The 27,889-nt window shown below is 41.9% G+C and overlaps 1 protein-coding gene across 3 annotated transcripts in view; it reads left to right on the forward strand.

The window, feature by feature from the left end:
* Positions 1–27,889, forward strand: part of CLNK (cytokine dependent hematopoietic cell linker) — a 261,778-nt gene that overhangs the window by 155,067 nt on the left and 78,822 nt on the right. For all 3 annotated transcript variants that reach the window (XM_058301030.2, XM_071217299.1, XM_058301032.2), the window contains exons 4-5: positions 9,259–9,287; positions 26,999–27,036. In XM_058301030.2, coding sequence (XP_058157013.1) covers positions 9,259–9,287; positions 26,999–27,036 — 67 coding nt within the window. The remainder of the gene's footprint in view (positions 1–9,258; positions 9,288–26,998; positions 27,037–27,889) is intronic.

Consider the following 27,889-nt stretch of genomic DNA (forward strand, 5'->3'; position numbering starts at 1 on the left):
AGTGAGAGAGGAGTAGTGCTTTTTTCTGAAGGAAATTATTTCAGGATGTGTCATAGCATGCTCAAGATATATTAAAAAGAGCAACAGATGATGTTTCTGTAACCTGTTCCAAACCATTTATAAACCCAAATTAAAAAAATTCATATATACATACGAATCTCAGTACCACTGCATATTTTATAATGCAAGTATTATATGAATATAAATTTGTATTTGGAATCTATAAATCAAATCAAAAAACTGCATAGTTGGGTCCACTATCTTGTTTAATAACTATCAAACTCTGTATTCTAACCCATACAAATTATGATTATTAAACTTTGGTGATGATGAAGGTAAGCAGGATACTATTATGGGCTGTGTCGCAGGGTAGGGGCAGTCTGCTGGGCCTGGATTTTAATCTGGACTGGTTACTAGATGTGTGACCTCAGACAAGCTCCATCCATTCCAGCACCTCATGCATTTTAGAATTAGTATTTGAAAATAAGTGATAGACACACCACTGAATCCCCTGCACCTAGTGCAGTGCAATGAATAATGCTGTAAATGAATAACCTCTGAACTATGCCTGGGCCATAGTAGATCCTCAATCAGTAGCAAAGACCAGCAGCCACTGAGCAAGCACATGCACTAGCTAGGTCCTAACAGTGACACCTGACGAACCTCCCCTTTTTAGGAGCAAAGAATGCAGCTGGTAAGGGTACATAATTTTGCCTGGAGCTCCAGGTCACTGCCCTCAGTTACTGCCATTGGTTAGTTGCGGCGGCTTGCTCGGTCGGTAGAGGTGGGGTCTGGCTGCGGACGAGGGGTCGGTCCCACTTGGGACGAGGGGTCGGTCCGGCAGCAGACGAGGGATCGGTCTCACAAGGGGTTGCGCGGTTCGGCTGACGGGGTCGCCCGGCGAAGCAGGCGACGAACTGGGGACAAGGGAGGCCAGGCCCTTGTCGGGGGCTCTCAGGACTGGAGGGCGCACGGCAGAAGAACTACTGCTGAGACAAGGTAAACACGCAAGTCCACTTTATTGAGGGAGAGGCAACAGTTTTATAGGGTCTGCGGAAGGCTGATTGGTTGAAGCCACGCCCTGTTCTGATTGGTTGCCAGAGAAAGGTCAGTGGGCGGTACTGGACGGGGGAGGGGTGGTGGTTAGGGATTGGCTGTCGCTGTTGCTGGGGGAAGTGGCAGGGTTTAGTGATTGGTGGCTGCTGTTGCTGGGGTAGAGGGCAGACTGGAGTTTCCTGCCCACGTCTGGCTGTTGCTGCTGTCGGGAGGAGGGAAAAGGGCAGACTGGATTTTTCCGCCCACGCCTGGCTGTTGCTGCTGTCGGGGGGGAGGGAAAAGGGAAGACTGGAAGAAGAAGGGTGCCGCCCCACAAGGCATCGTGTGGCACCATCCGGGAGGAGGGGCAGCCGCGGAAGCATGGCTGCCGAGAAGGGGAGACCCGAGGGCACTCTGCGCCCATGCCGAGCTTCCTTCAGGGGTGGCGGTGGGCCCGACCAACCACCCTATTATGGGGCAGCGGTTTGGAATAGGCCTACCGCGGCCGCCGCCCCTCGCCAGGCCAGCAAACCACACTTCAGCCTGAGGGGTGACCGCAGTTAGTTAGGTGTTGCGCCAACTCTCCTGCCTGACATTGGAGAGATGTCCACACCCCCCTCTTCCAGTTCTCCAGCATGCACTGGGAAGTACATACACACACACAAACATGCTAAGCTGGGCACTGGAGCCTCCCCAGAGGATACGTCCCAGGAAGTTGTCCAAGAGCAAAGTGGAACCCCCTCCATTATCCATGATCGGCCACCACTGCTGAGATGCATGTGTCCTAGAACATTCCATAGAATTCACTTGACTAAATCCCAAAAATTCATTTTTCTATGATTTGCTGTTTCTGCATGTATATAGATAGGGAAAGAAATAACGTGATTGATGCCTTCCAACTGAGTCCACCATGAACTCAATCGCTGAGCACCTAATAGGCACCAGGCACCGTGAAGGGAACTTTGATCTTTCATCTTCACAATCATGCTCTGAAGTAGCTATTATTCCTACTTTACAGACAAGGACAGATAACCCGAGGGAGGTTATATGTTTTGGTCACAGGCACAGAGCTGCCAAAATTTTCTTACATATCAGTATGTATACAGGAATATTTTTTTCTCTTCCTAGTAGAGTTTCTAATCTGTTGAGACCCTCCACTGTGTAGATGGGGTGTCCACATTGTACCCCTCAAAATAGCACCTATATCTGTAATCAGCACAATGTCTCCAGGCAGTGGCCCTCAGAGCATGGTCCTGGGACCGGGAGCGTCCGCACCACCTGGGAACTTCTTAGAGATGCATGTTCTCGGGGTCATCCCAGACCTACTGAATCAGAAACTCGGGGTTGGAATCCAGGCACCCATGTTGACACAAGCCCACCCAGGGATTCTGATGCATGCTCAAGTTTGAAAACCTCTGTTTTAAGCATCATTACCAAGAGTGCAAGTCCTGGAGTTGGAACAAGAGGGCCCTGGGCTCTGCTCCACCTTGGCCCCTATATGATGAGTGACATTAAGTGGGGTGGAGGAAGAAATAAGACAGGGACCAAGTGGGAGAGGACAGAAGGGAGGGAAGGGATGGTGGGTGCAGAAGTTGTTCTCCTCCTGGAGAAATGCCTGATCCCTTAGCCTGCTGAAGGACACTGCATCATAAACTGTTTTAAGGAAACTTCAAGATGGAGACCCAGCCACTGCCATTAGGTGCTCAGTCTTTGGTGCAGGACAGGAGAGTGGGCTGGAAACGTAAAAGGATGTATAAAAGGTCATAAGGCAAGGTACCATGAGCCAGCAGGCCCTGTAGGAGCTCAAGAAGACTGGGGATCAGGGAGCTTAAGGGCTAGCCCACACCCTAACGAGTTGCAGAGCCAATATTCCAACCCATGGCTTTGCTTTCCAAGGGCAGGTCTCTTTTACCTCCCCTGCTCTTGACAGCGTTATTATTAACAGTGTTGTTCACACTTTCAATAGTCAAACCCTTCAAGAGTCACCACCTCACTGACTATCGATTCTGTTCCTTCTGCTACCAGCACCTGCAGCCATATTTAATTCCAGGGTGAAAGGATGCAGGTGGCTGTAATTTCTCAGGGCCCCAGGGAGCCAGTATTCAACCAGGAGATGGGAGCCCTATTCTAGTCTGTGCACTGAGCCGGGCTCACCTGTGGCCCCAGAAGAAGGGCGAGCGCTGCTGCTGGTTTGCTCCCTTGCCTGCTCTGGTTTTGCCCCTCCTGTTCTAGAGATGTCCTGGGAATCTAGTTCTGAGAAATCCATAAGCCGCTTCTGCTCGTTGGATGGAAAGTGCAGTGTCCTCCTGATAGATCTTACAGGCCAAGAGTTTTATGGAGGGTGCAAATGCTTTCACAGGGGAGGCATTGAATGGTTGTGCACAAGACACTGGATAGCAGATGCTCAGTAAGTGTGTCCTGGAGGGAGGGAAGAAGGAGATGGAATCAGGACCCGCTATGGCTGCAGGGTGCAGAGATGCCAGGATGCTGTTAGCTGGCACTGTCCCCAGAACCTCACACATACCTAGCACATACAAGATACTTAAATAGACAGCAAAGGCAGTGTACCAGGGGGAGAAGGATGGAAAGGGGAAGAAATATGAGATAGAGACTGAGAGGGGGATCAGAGGGAGGGCACCGGGGAGGGATATGCGAGGGTTGTTGGAGGACTATCTGAAAGCAGGCATCAAGAGCCATCCTGTTACTCTTATGCTCTGCCACGTAACCCATTGAAATGTCACAGATTTGGGTTTTCATTTTTGAATATTTGTCAGGGACAGAAATAGCTCATATGAAACGGATTTCAGTTTACAAGACATGCTTTCTGTCCTCAAGGAACTTAAACTCTCATTGAGGAAAGAAAGAAAACACAAGTAAGGTTCAGCAATACGAGGTTTTAAAAAGAGAGTAATAATCATATGCTCCCTTTAAACTTTTCTGTGGAGGATATTATTAGAGCAAGGAGCACTGCAGGAGCTCCCAGGAGGAGCGGTTCCAGCGGGCCCTGACAGGGGAGGCTCCTGAGGAGGTAGAGTTAGGCTGAGCCTCGCCTGATTACGAGGTACAAGCTTTATTGCAGTTCTGAATGACACCACACTTACGGTGTTTTCCTCAGATCCCTTTGGGAAATTGCATCTGCCAAAGATTTTTAATTAAAAAACATGTGGAGAAAAGAGGAAGACCCTTAAAACTAACCAAGGATGCTTTTAACAGAGAAGGAACCCATTTATTCACTTACTAAATATAAGCCTTGGCTTGACCTCACCTTGGTGTGAATATGATCTGCTTCAGAGGAATACAGGGCTGGGAGATGCTTCTCCAATCTCGGATCCATAAAGGAAACGTGGAGCCGGTTCCAGGGGGAATATCAGAGGCATGTGTGTACTCATATGGGGTGGGCGCCTATGGCCTGGGAAGAGAAGGGTCCATGTGTCCACCCAGACCAGGTCTCTAGGCTCTTGCTCTCGGGGTGCTCCTCTTATCCATGCTCCCCTGTGCAAACGAGCACTGCATTCATTCATTCAGCCATTCACTCGTTCATTCTCTTTACTCACTCACTGTCACTCAAGCAGCACATTTTTGTGGATGGGCCAAGGTCCAGGCAAGGTCCAGGCACTGCACTGGGTTCTGGGTCTCTCTGGTAGGAGCTTGTGGTCCAGTGAAGGAGGCAAGAAATCAATTGTACTTTGTTATTGCAATTTGAGTGTGAGTTCCTTTAGACAGGTGCCAGCCAGGTACTACAGGTGACCAGAGAAGGGCTTTGGTGAGCATATGGGAAAGGAGGCAACACTCCCAGATAAGGTCATCACTACTTCTCACCTAAACTCTTATAGATCCCAGTTCTTTCCTCTCCAGTTGATTGTACCTGCTCCTAATTCACTTTCCGGTGATACAGTGCTGAGTATCCTTTATCTACACACATCACAAAGCTCTATGAGACTCCAGAACAACTGGGTCTTCTAGCTTATCCCCTCCAGTCCCCTATTCTCTGTGCATACTACGCATTTCCAAACCTCCCCGGTGCTACCATGCACGTGGAGAGGTGGAGCGGGAGGAGCAGGGGCCAACTCAAGGCACCACCCACTGTCCAGGGGCAAGCCTCATCCAGTCAATTAATCAACAAAATCAAAGGGTCTGTTTATGGTCTTTAATGCCCCATTTTGGCTCTAGCATTCCATAATATCCCTAAAATTGAGTTGCGATGAGATTTGGATGAAATAAGTTATGTAACGTGCACAATAACTGACACAATGTGAACAATCAAATAAAGGGGAGAAGGGAATGAATTTAGAAACTTTAGATCCCTTTTTACCTTCTCTCTGGATTGTTTTTTTTTTTAAGTTTATTAACTCTTAGAAATATCACTTGTCTTTCAAAAATTAGGGAATGTCATTCTGAAGTAGTCTTTTCATTATCAGGACAGAAGTGAAAATGAGATGTGAAGCTGAGCCACCTCTGAAAGGGTTTGGGAGATGGAAAGGCTGGCCGAGGGAATTGTGCTCCACATCCTGAACAAGTAGCTGGTACCTTAGGAGACCCAGAGGGGACTGCTCGCGCCGTACTCGAGGGGGCCAGAGATTTGGCCCTGGAGACAGGACAGAGCCCATCTCTATGAGACCAGAATAACACACGATCCAAACGTTGTTCCCATGGATAAGGAGAACGCAAGTACACTCTGCCGACCTCATCAGAATCAGTTCATCCAGGCAGCAGGGGAGAGCAGGAGGGGGTGGCATGGATATGCATTTGCTCTAGTACCCTTTAAAAATTAAAAATTACTAAACATACTAAATTATTGAAAAGTATTAAAAATTAAAAATAACTCAAAAATTAAAATATTTGTAAAATGCTTTAAATATTGAAAACCACAAACCTCTGGGGCTTAGCCTTGTTTGTTTCCTATCCCATGAACTTCCTTGCTACAGTGTGGAGACTTGCCTACACAAGCCAGAAATTCAGAGGAAAGGCCCAGATGTGGAGCAGGGGAATGGGGTGAGCAGGAGGGTGGCTGCCAAGCCGGAACACCGTCCAGCTGTGGCCCATATGCACATGACCGTGTTGTTCATGTCGTTGACGGAAGGAAGCCGGGGTGCATCCTTGCCATTCCCGGCAAGAGGCAGCTTGCTAACACATGGGACTTGCCTGAGCACAGATAGAGCCCATCAAATCTCCATAAAGTTTGCTGGCAGCATCCTTCATTAATCACCCTGGGCTGTCAGGCTGTGAAGAGTATTAGCCCAGGAGTCGTATCAGAGGGCTTGTCAGCTGCTGGTGTCAAGACAACGTCCACACTGCAGCCAGTGGTGCCCAGAACGCCTCTCCAGGAGCGCCCCTTTCCAAGCCCCAGGCGGCAGCCCCAGCCTTCCTCCCCTCCCTTCCCCCTCTGTTTCCCCGGCTCTCCAGCTCACTGCAGCAGGCTCAGCAGGAATAACAGCCTTCCCTGTTCTGCCGATGCTTCTCTGCTAATTCATTTGGCTTGCGTTGATGCACAGGGAACCCTAGGGTGCACAATCCCACGGGATATGACCTGGGAATGAGTACCATCGCTACAGGGCCCCACAGAGGGCAGAGCGGATCCGATAAGTGGTGCCGCAGACAGCCTGGACACTTGGGAGAACTCTCCTAGATGCAGAGTATTCTGAAGTCTACGTGGCTGCTACAGACTTGACAGACCCCAGAGACAGACGGATCCCGGCTCTGCCAATTGCTTGCTGTGCCATCTTAGACAAGTTGCTTAACTGTTCTGAGCATCCGTTGCATCTGCAAAATGAGGACAGAAACCCCTTCCATCCAGAGTGGCACTGAGTTTAGAGTCCACACAGGTGCTCCAAAGTACAGGTTCTTTTCTTTTCCTCTTGGTTCCACTCTTTCTAGGAATCTGAAGTCCTCAGCTCTGCTGCCAAAAGTCTGAGCCCTTGAACAGCGCCCTGGCAGTTCTGGGCCTCAGTCTTCCGCTCGTAAAGCTAATGAATTGGGCAGCATTATCCCCGCCGTGCTTTCCAGTGCTAACAGTCTTTGATTCTAAATACCAGGTCAGGCTACGGTGGGAAGAAGGACAGGATCCTAAATTTAAAAGCTACAGTTTTTTCTAGGTCCTGGGAAGAATTTGCCTGGTATTCAAAAATTCCTGGGCTCAGCTCTTCTTACTTCCTGCATTTGAATTTCTGCCTTCCTATCCATCCGATGATTTGCCACGCATATATTAAACTCACTGCACACAGTTACAAAAACATACTTTTTTCCATTTAGGGTTGCAGGTCTGGGGAGCCCTTTGTGCAGCCTTAATAAAAACTCAGGGTGTCAGGGAAGAGGCCGGATGTATACAGTGCCAAGACAGAGCACTCTGAACTCCAGATAAATGATTTGCTGATTTACTGTTAATTTCTACAGTCTCAGGCAACCTTAAAGGGCTCCAGTTCCAAACCACGGGAGTTCTGAGGCCACAGCTGCATGGTGCCCCCAAAGCATGGCGTGTCACCTCCTACAGGAAAGGGGCAGGGAAGATAGCGAGGATGTGCCAACCAGATGGCTTGGGGTCAAGTTGTTTGCTCTCAGTGGCCTTGTAGGGTTGGGCAGGTCATCTGCCTCTCTGAATCTCCCCTCTTCCTCTTCTGTAAATCTCATGCAATTATAATTACCCCCACAGGGTCACTTTGAGTGTTAAAATGGTGGAGAGAAGGCAACTGATTGATATGGAGGTTGGACGGGTAGGCTGTAGATTCGTGGTTACTAACGTCTTACCACTCAACTATTGTGAGCCCGCTGTCCCAGCCACCAAACAGGCCTTATAAATATTTACACCCTGATGTGTGTTGCGATGCTCAATTAATTGCTCCTGTGACGCACTTTGAGAGCCTCGGAGGAAAGATGTAACGCAAAGGCAGGCAGGGGATTATTAAAGGCACAAACAAGTCGGCTCATAGAAGCAGCATCCTTCTGAGCTTTTCATTGCCTCAGGGCTTTTCAAATCATTGCACCAAACCTAGAGAAAAGTGCTCCCAAAAATACACCTGTCAAAGAGTCAATTTTGTAGATGTGCCAAGGACTAGTTGGCAAACTGGACAAAGACATATACAGATAATTTTTCACGGAAGGAATGCAAGTGGTCCAAGATCATGTGAAAAAATAATAATTCCATTTGCTAGTCATCAAGGAAGTGAAACAGGTAAAATAAGAAATCAAGAGCAAGATAGCCAAAGTTGTTTTAAAATATGGATTTAATAGTGGTGAGATGCAGTGAGGCGATCACTTCAAATTCTTTGAATAAGAATATAAATTGATACAACCCATCCAGAAAGCAACTGAGTACCAAGTAACAAGGGACTTAGAATTCCCATACTATTTGACCCCTTAATTACACTTGATGGAACCTCTCCATGGAAATATTAGGAGATTAGATGAAAAAAATGCAAGAATGGGTTCACATTGCATCATTATTTACAGTAGTAAAAGATTAACAAGAACCTAAATCCAAAAAAATCATACAGCCACATGAAAATTTCATGTTTTCGAGCAGCATTTAAAGATTTGGAATGCATTTTTAAAATTGACATCACATATATCCTTGTGTGCTATCTTTATACAGAGATAGGTTTATTATTTTCTTCAACATCGTGTTTCTCCATTCCCTATATTTTCTATAAAATGTGATAATACATTATTTAGTTTCCTAGCTGCTATAAAAATAATAAAACGGGTTGGCTTAACAACAGGAATTTATTGGCTCACAGTTTCAGAGGCCTGAAAGCTTGGCTTCCTCCCAGAACTGGTATCTTCTGGCTGGCCAGCAATCTTTGGAGTTCCTTAGCTTTTCTGTCCCATGGCAATAGAAATGGTGCCATCTTCTTTCTCTTCCAGGTTCAATTGGCTTCCAGCTTCTGGCCGGTTCTCGTAGTTTCTCTCCATCTGACTTTCACTTTGCGTATAAAGGACTGCAGTAGTCCAGACTAAACTCCAACCTGATTTGATTGGGCCATGCCTTAACTGAAGTAGCATCTTACTGACAATGGGTCCACACTCACCAGAAGGCAGACAAGACCAAGAACGTGCCCAAACTGGGGTACAGAATTCAATCTACCACAATATATTTCAAGACCGTAAAAATAAAAAGATAAAGCATTTCACAGGTTGATCGCTGAATGGCCTTTGGAGACCACCGCTGCTTGGGGGAGTCAGTCACCTCCTCGCCATCGGCACTCACCTGCTTTCTCTTTTCTGCCCTAGGTCATGGCCTCACATCCAGAGTGGTACAGGTGAGTCAGAGCTGCTTTATCACCTCTATGAGGGAACGGCAGCACAGGGCTATTGAACTGGTCTTTCCGCTCTTCTCTGGTTTCCCCTCAATGAAACAAAACTTAGGTTTGTTCATAGTGGCATTCGCTCCCTCCTGTCTCTCCCTATGGTTGGTCCCAGGGTGTAGCCCAGTGTGTGACTAGCACAGCTTTGGAATTCGGCATACTGGGCAGGAATCCTGGCCCTCCACTTGTTAGCAGTGCGATCACAGACCAAGCACAGCTTCCTCCAAGCCTGGGTTTCTCCATCTGTGAAATGGGTATGCTCGGGCCTAAGGGGCAGCATTGTGGATACTTAATGTCAGATTGATAGGCCCCCCTCAAAATATGTGTTGGGTGAAGGAATGGGTCAGAAACCACAGATTATGCTTCTTCAGTATTTTTAGAGCCTTGTTCCTCATACTAGACACTTAATAAGAGTCTATTGAAGTTTTAGTAAAAAATAGAATTAAATATATTCTATTCCTCTTAGAATGTAACTTTTTAAGGGAAGGTTCCATAGAACTTCTTTAGAAAGACTGTGGCTAAACTAATGACTGGAATTAGAAAAGTTGAGAAATAAAAAAGATAAAGTTTACAAAGAAGTGACAGAGACCAAGGACAGTGCTATAATCAGCAAAATAATTTGAAGTGTTCACCAGGGGGTGCACCAGTGCATCTAGCCAGCTCTCAGCATATTCCACAGGGTAAAATCAAAGTTGTGAAATACAAGGGTAAATAGGAAACTAGCACCCAGCTCTAATTTCTCTTGAAGAAAATGTTTTTTTTTAAGCTAACAAAGGTTAGATCTGCTCAAGGCACATGCTTCCAAATTGTACTGGAGTCTTGGGTCTTGATATCTGCCACCGCTCATCCCTTCCTGGAGCCCAGGAGTCCTGGAGAAGACCATAGAAAACTCTAAGGGAGACGGCGTCTGAGAGCGGGGTGGCTAATCTGATGCAGTGACTGTGGATGATCAGCCACATGAGGAAAATAAAGCAGCCAACATTACCTAGCTGTGCTCCTTCCCTTTCCTACCATGCTTCCCTTCCTTGGCTAAGGTAGAGAAAAACTGACAGCGGGTATTCCCTTTCATCAACAATATTCTAGAGACACAAGCAGAGAAAAGAAAACAAGTAAAACCCAAAAAACTTAAATTGGGAAACAATTGTCCAGGACTGCCCATACACACTTGAATCTATACACTGCCAAAAATAGTTAGCAGCAAATCACACCACCGCAGCCTATACAGGTTTACGAACCCCTGCAAATGTCTATCAAAAGGTATTGGAACTGAAATAATGAAGGATGTACATGAGGGTTTACATAAAACAGTGCTCATCACAGCGATATGAATAATATTACTAGATATAAAACCTTTAGTTACTTGCAACATTCACCCTCAATTGGTTGAAAACATGGTAAGGCATGTAAATGAGAAAACATTACGTAGCCATTTAAAATGACGATGTTGAAGCATATTCATTGACATGGAAATGTTGATAGGATATTATTATATGAAAAAGCAGATAGGGAAATAGTGTGCGCATAATGTGATCGTATATGTACATATATATGCTATACCATATAGCCTCTGTGTGTGTGTGTCCATATTTAGCAATAATCAAACATTTACAGTGGTTACCTTGGTGTGGTGATATTATGGTGATTTTTTTTCCTTTTTTTTCTTAACTGTTTCTTGTAATTTTCCTACAGTTGCATATATTTTGTATAGTAAAAACAATCTATCAAAAAATAAATTCTTAGAAGGAAAAAAAAAAAAAAGATGCCAAGGCTGGAGAAGACAGACATATTCAAACTTGGAAAACCTGTCAATGGCAATACCTTCTCAGAGGTTGATATATAACAAAAAATGGCACGTTCTTCCATAAAGTAAAGTCTGGAGTTTTTCTCCTTTCATGAAATAAAGAATGAAATTGGCAAGGATAGCCATATTTAGAAAATGGACCCTTCTGTCTTACCTTACAATATACATTTAAAACCATGATAAATAAATATATATATATTGACTTATTTGCTTAAACAGACAAGACATTTTATTTTGTCCAGGAACTCTTGATTTTTTAGTTGTCTAAGGAAGGCAGCCTCGATGGTTGATTTTTCCCACCACTGTTAAAGGAAAATATAAATAGTTTTATGACTGGAAGATGGAGATAGAATATGTGAACATCCAGTGCCCCCTTCTGGCTCTTTCTAAATGTTGCAACACCTGTATTTATATTCAGCAGAGGATGACACGGATGAATATGCCTGGATCTCCCAAGATGATGGTACGTAAGTGGAAAGAAATTGATCAAAAAGTTCACAGGAGTGGATCCTGAATTGGTGAATTTGCCCAATTCTCATAAATACAGTCGCAGTTTCAAATCATTCCAAGATTGGTAAACCCAAACCTTAGCCATTGTTTTCAAAATTCGATTATATTACAATCACAACCATTAAAAATGCAAAATGTCAAAAAAAAAAAAATTGTCAGCAGGTAGTAATCAGCCAGAGCTATTTAAATCACTTATTTCAGGGGCCCAGGAGAGCATCTTGCAACATTTTTGTAAGAACGGAAGGAGGAGACTGTCTATCTGTGCTGAAGATTCATGAACAGGGTCCTCCACGCCACAGAGGCTGGTATCCATCCCCCACTGGAGGCACAAGATGCCTTGGGAGCTATTCCGTGACTGGAGTTGGAAGTTCCAATTCCCAAAAACAGGGGAGGAAGCGATGATGGGGCACTCACTTCAGCTACTGCTTAGTAAATTTGGCTGGCTAAAGTCCATCCTAAGAACAGCTAACATCTCAACCTGCCCAAGTTAGAAAGAGGTTGGTAGCCTCCATTTTAATCCCACCCCCCAGCATGAGGGGAAATGGGGCTGATTGAAAATCACAGTGAAGGTAGCGATTGGCTTCTTTCCACCCAGGTCAGTTTGTCGCCCTAGCCTGGGTTCCAGCCCCATCTCCCACAGGGAGGAAGCTGAGGGAACCAGCACTAGCCTCTCTGGGCTACTATAGTCACTCTTCACCTGCACAGACTAGATTTTTGGGGGCACCCAGGTGGATACATCCCTATCCTCAGTAGGACAGGAGTGGGATGGTGATTCCTCAGCATCTCCAGGCAACAGCAGGCACTTTTAGCCTCCATGGACAAGATTGATGGACACCTGTAACTGCATTCCTGCCCCTGACATGGGAAGACTCAAAGTGCTCCCTCAGCCTTTCCAGACAACTGCAGCCACTTTGTGCCCCCATGTGCTAGACTATCAGACACATCTCTGGCTCCATCCCTTCTCCTGACAGGGCAGAAGGAGGAACAGTGCTCCCTCAGCCTCTCTGGGCAACTGCAGCTGCCTTTGTCCCTCAAGGACTAGACCATTGGACACATCTCTGGTTCCATCCCTGTCCCTGACAGGGAGGAGGACGGACAGCACTCCCTCAGTCTCTCTGGGCAACTGCAGTCTCTTTTGGCCCACACAGACAATTTTGTGATGCACTCTGATGGTTTCAACCCCACCCCTGTTGGGGAGGATGGGGGAACTCGTGCTTCATCAGTCTATCTAGGCAACTGAAGCCAGTTTTGACCCACATGGCTTAGTATACTGCCCACACCTGTGGTTCCATCCCACCCCAGGCAGGGGAAGAAGGGGCATGGAGCTTCATTAGTCTCTGGGCAATTATAGATGGACTTGGTCAGCACATCTTGGATTACTGCACATGGCTGCAGTTCCATCCCTACCCCTGACAGTGTAGAAGTGGAAGAAGCTTCACTGGCTCCTGGGGCAACACAGGCAGCTTCAGGGTCTGCAACTTACAGTACCAACCACATCCTTGGCTCCTACTATGCAACCAGCAAGGGAGCAGGGGCAATAAACACATGAAAAGGAGATGAAAATTTTCAGATTGGCTAAACACAAGTCACCATAAACTTCCAAAGTAAGTTGAACCAAGTATCAAAGAGGAGCTGTAGCACAAAGCCAATCAAATAGGAAGCCCTAGACTAGAGAAAGAAACTGAGCCCAGAATAAATTCAAGTAAAGCAGATGTTGATACTCCAACAAAAAATTACAATTCATACCAAAGAAAAGGAAGATATGGCCCAGTCAAAAGAACAAACTAAACCTCCAGATGACAAAGGAGTTGAGACAACAAGCCTCAGATATTAAAACAAATCTCCTTAATAAATTTAATGAGATAGCTAAAGAGATTAAGGATATTAAGAAGACATTCAGTGAGCACAAAGAAGAATTTGAAAGCATACATAGAAAAATAGCAGATCTTATGGGAATGAAGAGCACAATAAATGAAACTAAAATTGCATTGGAGACATATAACAGCAGATTTGAAGAGGCAGAAGAAAAGATCAGTGAGCTTGGAGACAGGCCTCAGAAAATGAACATACAAAAGAACAGATTAAAAAAAAGAATGGAAAAAATTTAACAGGGTCTCAGGAAATTAAATGACAGCAAGAGATGTGCAAATGTATGTATCATGGGTGTCCCAGAAGAAGAAGAGAAAGAAAAAGGGGCAGAAGGAATATTTGAGGAAGTAACAGTAGAAAATTTCCCAAACTTATTGAAGAACATAGATATTCATGTCCAAAAACCACAACATACTACCATCTGAATAAATCCTAATAGACCTACTCTGAGACACATACTAATGAGAATGTCAAATTGCCAAAGATAGCATCCTGAGAGCAGCAAGAGAAAAGCAATTCATTACATACAAGGGATGCCCAGCAAAATTAAATGCTGATTTCTCATCAGAACCCATGGAGGTAAGAAGGCAGTGGTATGATATATTTAAGATACTAAAAGAGAAGACTGCTAACCAAGAATCTTGTATCTGAAAAATTGTCTTTCAAAAATGAGGGTAAGTTTAAAATATACACAGATAAACAGAAACTAAGAGACTGTAATCAAGAGAACAGCTTTGCAGGAAATACTAAGGGAAGTACTATGGTCTGAAAAGAAAAGACCAAATGAGAGAGGCTTCCTTTTATAAATGAAGATGATATCAGTAAAAGTAATTAAAAGTGTAAAAATAGTGATGAAAATAAGACTTGACAGATAAAACCCAAAGGTAAAAATGGGTGAAGTAAGAACTGCATTTACAGTAATAACATTGAATGTTAATGGGTAAAACTCCCCAATCAAAAGCCTTGAACTGGTAGAATGGATAAGAAAATATGAGCCATCTGTATGTTGTCTACAAGAGACTCAGGTCCAAAGGATACAAATAGATTGAAAATGAAAGGCTGGAAAAAGATATTCCTTGTGTGCAGTACATAAAAACAAACAAAAAAGCTGGAGTAGGTATACTATATTGGATGAAATAGACTTTAAAAATAAAGCTGTGATTATAGACAAGGAAGAACATTATATATTTATAAAAGGGGCAATTCGCCAGAAAGAAATAATCATAATTCTATATGTCCTTAACAAGGATGCCCCAAGTTACATGTGGCAAACACTGGCAAAATTTAAGGAAGAAATAGATGTCTCTACAATAATAGTTGAAGCCTTCAATACACTACCTTCATCATTGGATAGAACATGTGGGCAGAGGATTAATTAAAACAACAGAAAGCTTGAATAATATGATAGATGAACTAAACCTAATAGATATATACAGAACTTTATACCCCCAAACAACAGGATATATATGCTTCTCAAGTGCTCATGGATCTTTCTCCAAGATAGACAATATGTTGGGTCACAAAACAGATCTCAGTACAGTTGAAAAGATCAAAATTATACAAGCACTTTCTCTGATCATAATGGAATAAAGTGAGAACACAATATATCAGAACCTAAGAGATGCAGCAAATGCAGGGCTGAGAGAAATTTATAGCCCTCAATACTTACATTCAAAAAGAAGAAAGAGCTAAAATAAGTGACCTAATTACACACCTGGAGGAACTAGAAAAAAGAACGGCAAACTATTCACAAAGCAAACATAAGGAATGAAATAACAAAGATCAGAGAAGAAATAAATGAAATTGAGAAATTGACTCATCGAGAAGATCAACAAAATTGATAAACCTGTAGCTACACTGACAAAGGAAAAAGAGAGAAGATGCAAATAAATAAAATCAGAAATGGAAACAGGGACATTACTTCTGATCCCTCAGAAATAAAAGAGATCATAAGAGGATACCCTAATGAGTAACAGTACACCAACAAACTAGACAATGTAGATGAAATGGACAAATTCCTCAGAACATACAGACAACTTAGAATGAAATAAGAGACCCCAACAAACCAATCACATATAAAGAGATTGAAATAGTCTTCAAATAACTCCCAAAAATGAAAAACCCTGGATGGGCTTCACAGCTGAATTCTACCAAGCATTCAAAGAAGAATTAATATCAATCTTACTCAAACTCTGGCAAAAAAATTGAACCAGAAGGAATGCTATCAAACTCATTCTATGAAGCCAATATTACCCTAACACCAAAGCCAAATAAAGATATGGTAAAAAAAGAAAATTACAGACCCAGTTCCCTAATGAATATAGATGTAAAAGTCCTCAACAAAATACTCATTAATTGAATCCAACAACACATTAAAGAATTATTCATCATGATCCAGTGGTTTTATACCAGGCATGCAAGGGTGGTTCAACACAAGAAAATTAATCAAGTAATATGCTATATTAATAAATCAAAGAAAAAAATCACATGATCATCTCATTTGATGCAGAAAAGGCATTTGACAAAATACAGCACCCTTTCTTGATAAAAATACTCCAAAAGATAGGACTTGAGGGAAAATTTCTCAACATGATAAAGAGCCTATATGAAAAAAACAAAACAAATATGTAGTCAATGGTGAAAGACTGAAAACGTTCCCATTGAGATCAGCAACAAGACAAGGTTTCCCACTGTCACCACCGTTGTTCAATATAGTGCTAAATGCTCTAGCTAGAGCAATCAGGCAAGAAATAGAAATAAAAGGTGTCCAAACTGCAAAGGAAGAAGCAATACTTTCACTATTCGCAGATGACACAATCCTATACCTAGAAAGTCCTGAAAAGTCCACAACAAAGCTACTAGAGCTAATAAATGAGTTCAGCAGAGTGGCAGGATACAACGTTAATATGCGAGTATCAGTAGTGTTTCTAAACAATAGTAATGAGCAATATGAGAAGGAAGTCAGGGAAAAAATCTATTTATAATAGTAACTAAAAGAACCAAATATTTAGGAATAAACTTAACCAAGGACATAAAAGGATTCAGAAAACTAAAATGCTCTGCTAAAAGAAATCAAAGAAGACCTAAATAAATGAAAAATATTCCATGTTCCTGGATTGGAAGACTAAATATCATTAAGATGTGAATTCCCCCCAAATTTATATACAGATTCAATGCAATTCCAATAAAAATTCCAACAGTTTTTTTAAAGAAATGGAAAACCCAATTATCAAATTTATTTGGGAGGGTACAGGGCCCCAAATAATCAGAAACATCTTAAAATGAAAATAGGAAGTTGGAAAACTTTCACTTCCGACTTCAAATTATATTATCCAGTTACAGTGGTAAAAACAGCATGGTACTGGCATAAATATAGACATATAGATAAATGGAAAACCAAACTGATGTTTCCAAAAAGACCCTCATTGTAGTGATGCTCAGAGATGTACTTACCAGGTGCAATGGATGTGTCATGATGATGGGAGAGAGTGTTGCTGTGGGGGGAGTGGGGGGTGGGGGTGGTGGGGTTGAATGGGACCTCATATTTTTTAAATGTAGTATTTAAAAAAATAATAATAATAAAAAAAATGACCCTCATATCAATGGCCAAGGGATTTTTGACAAGGCTATCAAGGCCACAGATTGGGGTAGAATGGTCTTTTCAACAAACAGTGCTGGGGAAAGGGGATATCTATATTCAAAAAAAAGAAAGAAAGAAAACCCCTATCTCACACCTTATACAAAAATTAACTCAAAATAGATCAAAAACCCAAATATAAAAGCTAGAACCATAAAACTCCTAGAAGAAAATATAGGCAAACATCTTCAAGACCTGGTTGTAGGTGGCAGTTTCTTAAGCCTTACTAAAAGCACAAGCAATGAAAGAAAAATTGTATCGCGTGTACCTCCTCAAACTTAAACACTTTTGTGCTTCAAAGGACTTTAAGAAGATGAAAATGCAACCCATTCAATGGGAGAAAATATTTGGAAACCACATATCCAATAAGGGTTTGGTTTCCATGCTATATAAAGATATATTTATTTTTGATAAATAATAAAAGAGCAAGCAATCCAATTTAAAAATGGACAAAAAACTTAAATAGATATTTCTCCAGAGGAAATACAAATGGCAAAAAGTACATGAAAAAAGTTCAATACACTAGCTAATAGGGAAATGCAAATCAAAGCTACAATGAGATACCATCTCACACCTTACAGAATAGCCACTATTTAAAAAATCAGAAATCAATAATGCTGGAGAGGATGTGGAGAAATAGGAACACTCCTTCACTGTTGGTGGGAATGTAAAATGGTGCAGCCTCTGTGGAAGACAGTTTGGCAGTTCCTCAGGAAGTTTTATATAGAACTTCCATATGATCCAGCAATACCTCTATTAGGAATATATCCAGAACTGAAAACAGTGATGCAAACAAACATTTGCATACAGACGTTCATACCAGTGTTATTCACAATTGACAAAAGGTGGAAACGACCCCAAATATCCTTCAAATGATGAATGGATAAACAAAGTAATAGAATACCACGCTACTGTAAGAAGAAATGAAATTGGGACACAAATTATAACATAGATGAAATTTGAAGACATTATGCTGAATGAAATAAACCAGACACAATAATAAAGGACAACTATTGTATGGTCTCACTAATATGGACTACATATGAAGAATAAACACGTGGAGTTAAAACCAGCAATATAGGTTACTGGGAGATAGGCTGAGGGTTAAGAATGGGTACTGGTGCATAATGTTTGTAGAATTTTTAGTTAGCTTGACTATAGAAGTGTGGAAATGAATAGAGATTATAATAATGTATTATTATAGTATTAGTCAGCCAGAGGGGTGCTGATGCAAAATACCAGAAATCAGTTGGTTTTTATATAGGGTATTTATTTGGGGTAGAAGCTTACAGTTACCAGATCATAAAGCATAAGTTACTTCCCTCACCAAAGTCTTTTGCCACATGTTGGAAAAGATGTCTTGCCAAAATGTGCCAGGGTTCAGGCTTCCTGAGTTCCTCTCTTCCCAGGATTCATTTCTCTCCAGGTCAGCTCCTCTGTTTTCTCCACAAGATCAGCTGTAGACTATGAGGCTCTCTAGGCTTTGCTTCTCTCCACAAGGCTAGCTGTAGACTATCTGGCAACCAGCTCTGTCTCTCTCCCTGAGGCTTCTGCCATGTCTAAAGAGCCGTCTCTATTCCTCTGTGTTCTCCTGTGTGCTCACTTCATGGGATCCAGCTCAAAACTCCAGCATCAAAAACTCCAAATTTGTCCTTTTCCATGTCTTTTATCTGTGAGTTCCCACCCAGCAAGGAGCAGACACTCAGCACACTACTGATGTGACCCAATCAAAGTACTAATCATAATTTAATCATACCCAGGTACAGACCAGTTTACAAACATAATACAATATCTATTTTTGGAATTCATGAAGCATATCAAACTGCCACACTCCACCCTCTGAATGTCAAAAAGACATTACAATATACAAAAAAAAAAAAAACCCAAACCCTTAAATCAGTAACAATGCTATGTATAGAATCATATCACAATCAGTTTAAAGAAATACAGTTTGCCTTGGGGCAAAGTCCTGTCTGCTATAAACCTCTGAAACTTAGAAAACAATTTATCTGCTTCCAATACACAAATGGACAAAGGAAAATATTCTCATTACTGTAAGGAGGAATTTGGAGGGAAACATGAGTTATGGGGCCAGAACAGGTCAGTAAACTTGCAGGGCATCCTCCATTCAATTTCAAAGTCTGAAAGTCATTCTTAAGATAATGGTTTCTTCTTCTTGGGACTACCCATACTTCCCATAGGCTTTACCCAATGGCTGTTTTCTTGGTTCTACCCTCATCAAGCATCTGGGTGGCAACCAAGCTCCAGACCTCACCTGACAAGAGTGTTGGGGAGATGGCCACACTTTACCCAATCTTTAAGTTAGAGTCTTAATCCCCTTAGTACAATGAAGTGAAGACAACATCCCCCCTAACTTTTGGCATATAGGCTCAACCCTCTCAGAGCAATGAATTGACCACCTAGCCTTCCCTAATCCATGGGGACAGGCCTGCCCCTCTCAGACCTATGGGGCATCAACCTCAACATTCCTAATCCTTAAGGAATGTGTTCCACCCTCTCTGTACCCTAGAGTGAAAAAACTCTCTCCAAACATCAGGTGGAAACATCCCACCCTCTTCAACTGCTGGGGCAAACTCACCCTCTCTGTACACATGGGTGGGATTCCTCTCTTGGCCCAAGGCGATGTCTTAATTCCAGATCTTAACTTCCTTAGTTTTCCTTTTAAAGCTATTTCTCCTTCAATCTCTCCTTTCCAAGTCCATTTTAGTCCAAACTGACAGTGGTTTTTTTTCCTTCAGCTCTCTCAAAAAGCTTGTTGGTTTAGCATACAAGAAGCAGAGATCCAAGCCATCAGACAGTAAGACTTTCCACAAATCTTTCCTAGAAAATTGCATCTTCAATCCTGATTTACAAGCTCCATGTTTAGTTAAGTCCTCAAACAGGGCACTGTCTTCTAGAGATTTGATTTCCAGAGGTTTGGAATTTCCAGAATCAGTTTCTGGTTTCTTTGTGCCCAACAATTCAGTCCTCAGCATATTTCTCTCATCTAGCATTTTGCTATAAGCCACAAGGAGAAGCCAAGCCACATTCTCCAATTTTACTTTGGAAAGTTCTTCAGCTAAATGCCCAGGCTCACCATTTTCAAATTCTGCCTTTCATAAAACATCAGGCGTCAATCTTGTTAAGTTCTCTGCAACTTTTAAAACATGGATTTTTTTTCCTTTCTTCCAGTTTCCAATAATAGTTTCATCATTTATTTCTAAGGCATCATAAAAAGTCTCTTTAGTGCCCATATCCCTATCAACAGTCTCTTCAAAGTGATCTAGGCCTTTTCCATTAAGCATTTCACAATTCCTCCAAAAAATACCCTTTACCCATTTATAAAACCCTTCCAGTATTTTGGTAATTGCAAAAGCACTTCCCCCCTCCTCAAACCAAATTCTGTATTAGTTAGCCAAAGGAGTGATGATGCAAAATACCAGAAATTGGTTGGTTTTTATAAAGGGTATTTATTTGGGGTAGAAGTTTACAGATACCAGGCCATAAAGCATAAATTATTTCCCTCACCAAAGTCTATTTTCACGTGGTGGAGCAAGATGGCTGCTGACATCTGTGAGGGTTCAGGCTTCCTGGGTTCCTCTGGGATCAGCTCCTCTGTTTTTCCTACAAAGTCAGCTGCAGATTATCAGGCGAATGGCTCTGTCTCTTTCCCTGGGGCTCCAGTTTAAGACATCAGCATCAAACTCTAACATCAAAGCTCCAACATTAAGAACCCTCAACTCTGTCTTTTGCCATGCCTTTAATCTGCTCTAATGATGTGGCCCAGTCAAAGACCTAATCATAACTCAGTCATGCCCAGGTACAGACCAGATTATAAACGTAATTCAATATCTATTTTTGGAATTCAGAACTATATCAAACTGCTACACCTACTAACTGACTTTGCTTCCTAGAGAAATAGAAAACTCTAAATCTCTGCATGCTTCCTATTTTTATTTTGCTTCTCTCACTAGATAAACCAGTTCTCTTCATGGGAACTGGTGGGAGTTGTTTCACCCCCGTGATTTCCTCCAAATGTGAATATGTGAATATTCCATGGCAGCAACACTTTGGGGCTCAGGCAGCTACCCTGTTCCTGCAAAGGTACTAAATGTGGTCAATGACAAATACACCAGCCTTGCACCTCCAGAGACTTGAGTTCATTGAAGTGTTCTTGACTGAAAATAATCTGAAAGTCTCTATATTTAACTTCTATCCACTCACTTTCCAGTGGAAGGAGCTTCTAAGTCAGGAGGTCTCTAACTTCAGTGTGAATAAATATCACCATAGAAGCTTATTAAAAGTGCAGACTGATTCATTTGGTTTGCCCTGGAATCTCTGTTTTGTTTTCTTTTCCATTATTTTTTAATGGGTATAAGTGATCAGGAAACTGCAACTTGAGTGGCATTGTTCATCAGCCTTTGTCATCCTTGGCTCAGTCACTGTAGGCAAGAGAAGATGTGTCCAAGCTGATGACCAAGGAGCTAAGGTAGTTGCTTTCTGCCTGTCAGGAAACCTCTATGTACTTTACATTGCACATATTAAAAATAGCTTTTAAGGAATGTTGGGTTAAAAAAAAAAGAGGCTTCCTTGATGTGTGTGTGAAAATCAGCTATTCTCTGGAGCTGTTTGTCTCCAGCATCTGTGAGTGATGAATGAACTTCCATGTATTAACCCAACATAATCATAACTCTTCCTGGATTGCGATGTGAAAAGCTACTGAGCAACTCCCTTTATCTTTTGAGAAAATGGCTCTCTCTAAGAAGCCAACATACTCTTCAGTGCCAGGAAGACTCAGAACATGTGCATGGGCCACTTTATCTTATGGGACTCCAGGGAACAAGAGCAAGGACCAAGCCCATGCGCAGCAAGAGAGAAGATCAGGCTCAACCTGAAGTCCTGCTCTGGCTCCCAGATCTATTCCACTCTTCCCCCGCCATATCCGAGAACCAACTGCTTATTTACTATGCATTTACCTTATGCAAGTCTCTTCTATGAGCTGGTTTACAGGAGCAATCAAGAATCTGAAATCCTGGCACTTACACTTTCTTAGAGAAAGGAGATGCCATGGTCTATAACTATATACTTTATTATGAGGTTATTTCTTCCTTAGGAAATGTCGTTTGTGAGCACTCTGGGCATACCACTGCCATACAAGGCACTTCCAGTAGTGAGGAAGGGGAATGGAGAGGTGCTCTTTAATTTGTACCTGACATTGGTGGTCAGGTCCCTCATGGGAAGTGACATCTCAGATTGTGAGCTGCAGGATGAAAGGGATTCAGGCATAGACCAGAGCCAAGGAAAGAACATTCTAAATAGAATGACAGCTTATGCAAAATCTCTGAGCTAGAAAGCACTGGGTGTACATGAGATGTTGAAAAGCTGTGACTAGAGGTCAGAGGTGAGGAAGAAACTGGAAAGAGATGAAGTTGGTGGGGTGGGACCTGGAGCCAGGTCCTGCTGGGCTCTGGAAGCCCCAGCCATGAATTTGGGCTGCATTTCATGTGCAGTGAGTGACATGAACTGGTTTACTGGTTTAAAACTCTGCTTTTAAAATTACATTTCTAGAACTTTGCATTGATAGTAACACAGATAGGTACAGTGGGAGGTAAAGAGATAAGAGGGAAGTGGATTTGGTCCAATGAATAGGGCATCCGCCTACCACACAGGAGGTCCGTGGTTCAAACCGAGGGCCTCCTGGCCCATGTGATGAGCTGGCCCACGTGCAGTGCTGATACACGCAAGGAGTGCCATGCCACGCTGGGGTGTCCCCTGCGTAGGGGACCCCCATGCACAAGGAGTGCGCCCCACAAGGAGAGCTGCCCAGCGCAAAAACAGTGCAGCCTGCCCAGGAATGGCGCCGCACACACGGAGAGCTGACACAGCAAGATGACGCAACAAAAAGAAACACAGATTCCAAGTACTGCTGACACAAGTGTACACAGAAGAACATACAGGAATGGATTCAGAGAGCAGACAACCTGGGGGGGGAAGGGGTAGGGAGGCAGGGAAGGGGAGAGAAATAAATTTTTAAAAATTTTTTTAAAAAAGGAGACAATTCTTTCCTGAAGGACAGTGCAATGCACATTAAGAAGTAATCAGATGCTGCCTGTGTTTATGTCATAACAGACAGAAAATAAGTGCTCTAACAATTCAGTGAGATTAAGTGACCTAGAGTAGTCAGGGAGAGAAGCCTCAGGAGGCAGGGAAGTTAGATCTGGAGTTGCTGAAGGCAGGGAGAGGGAGAAAGGTATAAACTATAAACATGGGGGCATTTTCGGGACTTAGAGTTCTCCTGAATGATATTGCAGGAACAGATGCAGGACATTATATATCTTGCCATAACCTACCGAATGGACTGTGAGAGAGTGTAAACTACAATGTGAACTGTAATTCATGCTCTGTAGCAGTGCTCCAAAATGTACTCATCAATTGCAATGAATATACCACGCTAACGAAAGGAGCTGTTGATGTGGGAAAAGTGGGGTAGTAGGGAGTGGGGCATATGGGAATCCCCTATATTTTTTTAATGTAACATTTTGTGTGATCTATGTATCTTTAAAAAAGGACACTTAGCATATGAAAGGCAAAGAGAGAAAGGAAGGGAATTCCAGGATCAAAGCAAACAAAGACAGGAAAGTGGCTTGGAACATATTTAAGGAACCTGGGGAAGTCCAAGGCTGCATTGCTGGACACTGTTAAGAGACCTCACAGCTCTCTATTGGGATGTCGAAGTAATGACCATACTCAATAAGGCCAATTTCCGAAGGTGAAATTGTATTAAGTTCCAAATTAGACAGTGGAGCTATTTTCCTGGATCACAGGACCAGAGTGAATCCCTAGTAATTCTGTTGTCTTTTGCTCCTTCCGGGCCAGCTAGTCTTTAATGGGTGACCTTATTAATTTGACTCATTTCAGGAGAAAGTACAAATTGCTACTCTGATGGGCTGGAAAATGTGCCAGTTTCCCAGCCAGTGATCTCAGCACGGACATAATTGGTGATGGGTCAGGAAGGTGTCATTAGCGCCCCCTGGTGGTTGTAGTCCCACAGCCAGGATGGGCTGGAACTGGGGGCAGGTGCAGCTGGGACTCTGCTCCTCTAAGCTCATTATTTCAAGATTAGCCCCTGTTAGTTAGCACTTCTTCCATGCACTAGTCCTTGGCAAATTCTGAAGAGCTATGTTTCCATTAAGCAAAACTTTGACTAATGTACATCTGACACCCTACAATTGACAGGCATGCTGATAAAAATTCACAACCGTTTATTTCATATTTTCCCATGGTAGGCAAGAGATCCAAGGTGAAAGGACAAAAGTTCAGGAAAATAATGAAACAATGAAACCAGGGCAAGATGTCGGGATGCGCATCATGTGACATTTCCGTATGGTACCTGGACACAGGGCAGAAATTCACCCTGAAATTCTTAGCAGCTGTATCAGTCAGGGTTCTCCAGAGAAACAGAACCAATAGGATATATGTATACTCGTATACTTGTATACCTAATACCTATACTGTATTAGTCAGCCAAAGGGGTGCTGATGCAAAATACCGGAAATTGGTTGGTTTTAGTAAAAGGTATTTATTTGGGATAGGAGCTTATAGTTACCAGGCCATGAAGCATAAGTTACTTCCCTCACCAAAGTCTATTTTCATGTGTTGGAGCAAGAGGGCTGCTGACATATGCGAGGATTCAGGCTTCCTTGGTTCCTCCAGGCTCCTCTGGTTTCTCCACAAGGCCAGCTGTAGACTATCAGGCAAATGGCTCCGTCTCTTTCCCTGAGGCTCTGTGAGTCCCCACACACCAAGGGGCAGGGACTCAATGCCCTAATGACGTGGCCCAATCAAAGCCCTAGTCATAACTCAATCATGCCCAGTAACAGACCAGATTACAAACAATCCAATATCTATTTTTGGAATTCATAACTATATCAAACTGCTACATATGTCTATATATAAACATATGCCTATACCTATACCTAAACATATACATGTGTGTGATTTATTTAAGAAATTAGTTCATGCAAATGTTGGGACTAGCAAATCCAAAAATCTCTAAGGTAGGCAGTTATGCTGGAAATTCCAGTAAAACCTGATGTTGCAGTCTTGGGTCCCAAATCAACTGGAGAGGCTAATAGCTTAAAACTCAGGGCAGTTGACAGTTCAGTCTTCAGAAAAAAGTTCTTTAATCTGAAAACCTGAGTTCTTTGCTCATAAGGCCCTCAACTGATTGGATGAGGTCCACCCACATGATGGAGCAAAGATTCTTCATCTTTTTTGTTCCATGGACCCCTCTGCCAGTCAGATGAATACCGATTCTTCATCTTTTTTGTTCCATGGACCCCTCTGCCAGTCAGATGAATACCACAGACCCCTTACTAAGTCCACAATATACTGTTTATTACTTAATAAATATATATACACCAACACGTTTCCGCAAAAATAATGTTTTTTTTTGAATTTCTGTTCAAGCTCAGGGTCTCCTTGGAAAGAACCCCTGTAATGGAAGGCCGTTTCTTTTACTTAAAGTCAACTGGTCTGATCTTGATGCTAATCCCATTTTATCTGGTCATAGATGCTAATATCTTCACAATAAGATATAAACTAGTGTTTGACCAAACAACTAGACACCATAGCCTAGCCAACTTGACACACAAAATTAATCATCATAGCAGCCAAAGGAAGAAAAGAAATAAGATCTTTTCTGGAATTGGTGTTGTCCATAAAATCAAAGCAGGCAGCGGAAAGAAACTTCACACATTTATGCTAATGAAGAATGTAATAGGAACAATTTCTGCTTATAATGCTCCTCAATGCAGGCTAAATAGGGTGAAATTAAAATGCAATTTAAGGAAACCAAGTCTTTGAGCAACCAAAAAACCTAAAGGTCAAGTGAGCAGTTGTTTGGTGGTTTTGCATAATCTGAGAGCAAAATTTAAAACACAGAACATTAAGTGGGTTACATGACCTTCAAACAATCTTTCATAAAACAAGTCCAAATGAGAGAGTTAAGAGTTTCTCAAGGGGAAAATATTTATTCAACAAATACCTATCAAGAACTCATCTGTTTGCCATTACATATTTTGTCAAAACCCATAAAATTGTACAGTGCAAAGTATAAACCATTATAAACTACAGACCATGGTTAGCAGCAATGCTTCACTATTTGTTCGTCAATTGTAACAAATGTACCACACTAACATAAGGTGTTATGAATGGGGAAAATGTGAAGGAGGGGGACGGGGTTATGGAAACCCGCTATATTTTCAATGTAACTTTTCTGTAATCTAAAACTTTCTTAAAAATAAAGTTGGAAAAAAAAAAAAAGAACTCATTTGTTCAATTGTTGCCTTATTCCTACAGCCAGGGATAGATAGATTAATAGATATGACCCCTGCCCTCAAAATACTTCTGGACTATACAGGGAGGCACATACACGCACAGATTGTTACATGTCATGTCCTGATGGGGAGGGGAGGCAGGAAAAATGAACCTCCAGTTAGTGGAGGTGACCCTGAGTCATGGCTGTGGGTGCAACTGACATGGGATGTCCTTCAGGGGAAATTTGAGTGTGTGTCGAAAGAGCTCTAGAAAGATCTACCTTCATCTTTCCTCCATGGGCTCAGTAGTGATTCATCTTGAATTTGATTTTCGTTTCTCCTTTTCCATTGTTCCTATGTTACAAGAGCTGCATGCAGAATAGGAAATGCTATTTGAAAAAATTACAGTAAAGGAACAATAATTGAAATGAGCACAAAATGGCTGGTATAAAAGTAGGGACCAATGCTTTTAATGTTTTCAGCTACCTCAGTGATTGCAATAACAGTTTGGTCTTTTTTTTTTTTTTGGCAGGCCAGTACCAGACTATTAGTGATCCTCTTCCTGATTATGTGAGTTTGCAACTTTCTTTACCTATTTCTCCAGTTTTTTTTATTTATAAAGTAAATTTGTGTGTGTGTGGTTTTGTTCTTAAGGTGCTTGGTAAATTAAAAAAAAAACAAAACCCTTTTCAAATGGCAGACTTTCCCGGCAGTGAAAAGTGCAACTGCATTTCACTTCTTGGGTATAAAATTGTATTCCAATTCCTCAGCTATAAGATGAAGATGAAAATTAATTCACATGGTCATTGCAGAGATTGAAGACTGTGAAAATACCAACACATGGAGGTGGGAGGCAAGTGTGTGATGAGAAACATCTTAACACTGATGGCCAAATTTTAATTTGAAATAAACTTTCTGGAAAGCAATTTCATAATATTTACTAAGATATATAAAAATATTCATTTTCCTTGGCCCAATAATTTCACGGTTAGGAATTTAAACTAACGAACTAGGTTAAAATTGAACTAATATTTAAACACATTCACTTATATCTGATAGTAATAAATATTAAATGGCAACACATTGGAATCATGCTAAATATTCAATAGTAGAGAAGTAGTTTAGAGTATGGTATATCCATACTTTGAAACCATTTCTAATATTTAAAAAGAATTTTCATGACTAAAGAAAAAGATGAAAATTAATAACATGAATTCAAATATCTAACATTATAAATAATTATTAAATTATATATGTAACTTAGATAGTTTTAACCTATGTCTTTACAGATGATGATAGTAATAGATACAGATTAAGAGAGAATCTGCCTGTGAAATCCTTGATCCTTTATTGTTTTTTTGTTGTTTTTATTTTTTTTATTAAATTGTCTTTTTTTTAAAAGATACATAGATCACAAAAAATG

This window comes from Dasypus novemcinctus, chromosome 1, assembly GCF_030445035.2.
Source record: "Dasypus novemcinctus isolate mDasNov1 chromosome 1, mDasNov1.1.hap2, whole genome shotgun sequence".
NCBI classification, from domain to species: domain Eukaryota; kingdom Metazoa; phylum Chordata; class Mammalia; order Cingulata; family Dasypodidae; genus Dasypus; species Dasypus novemcinctus.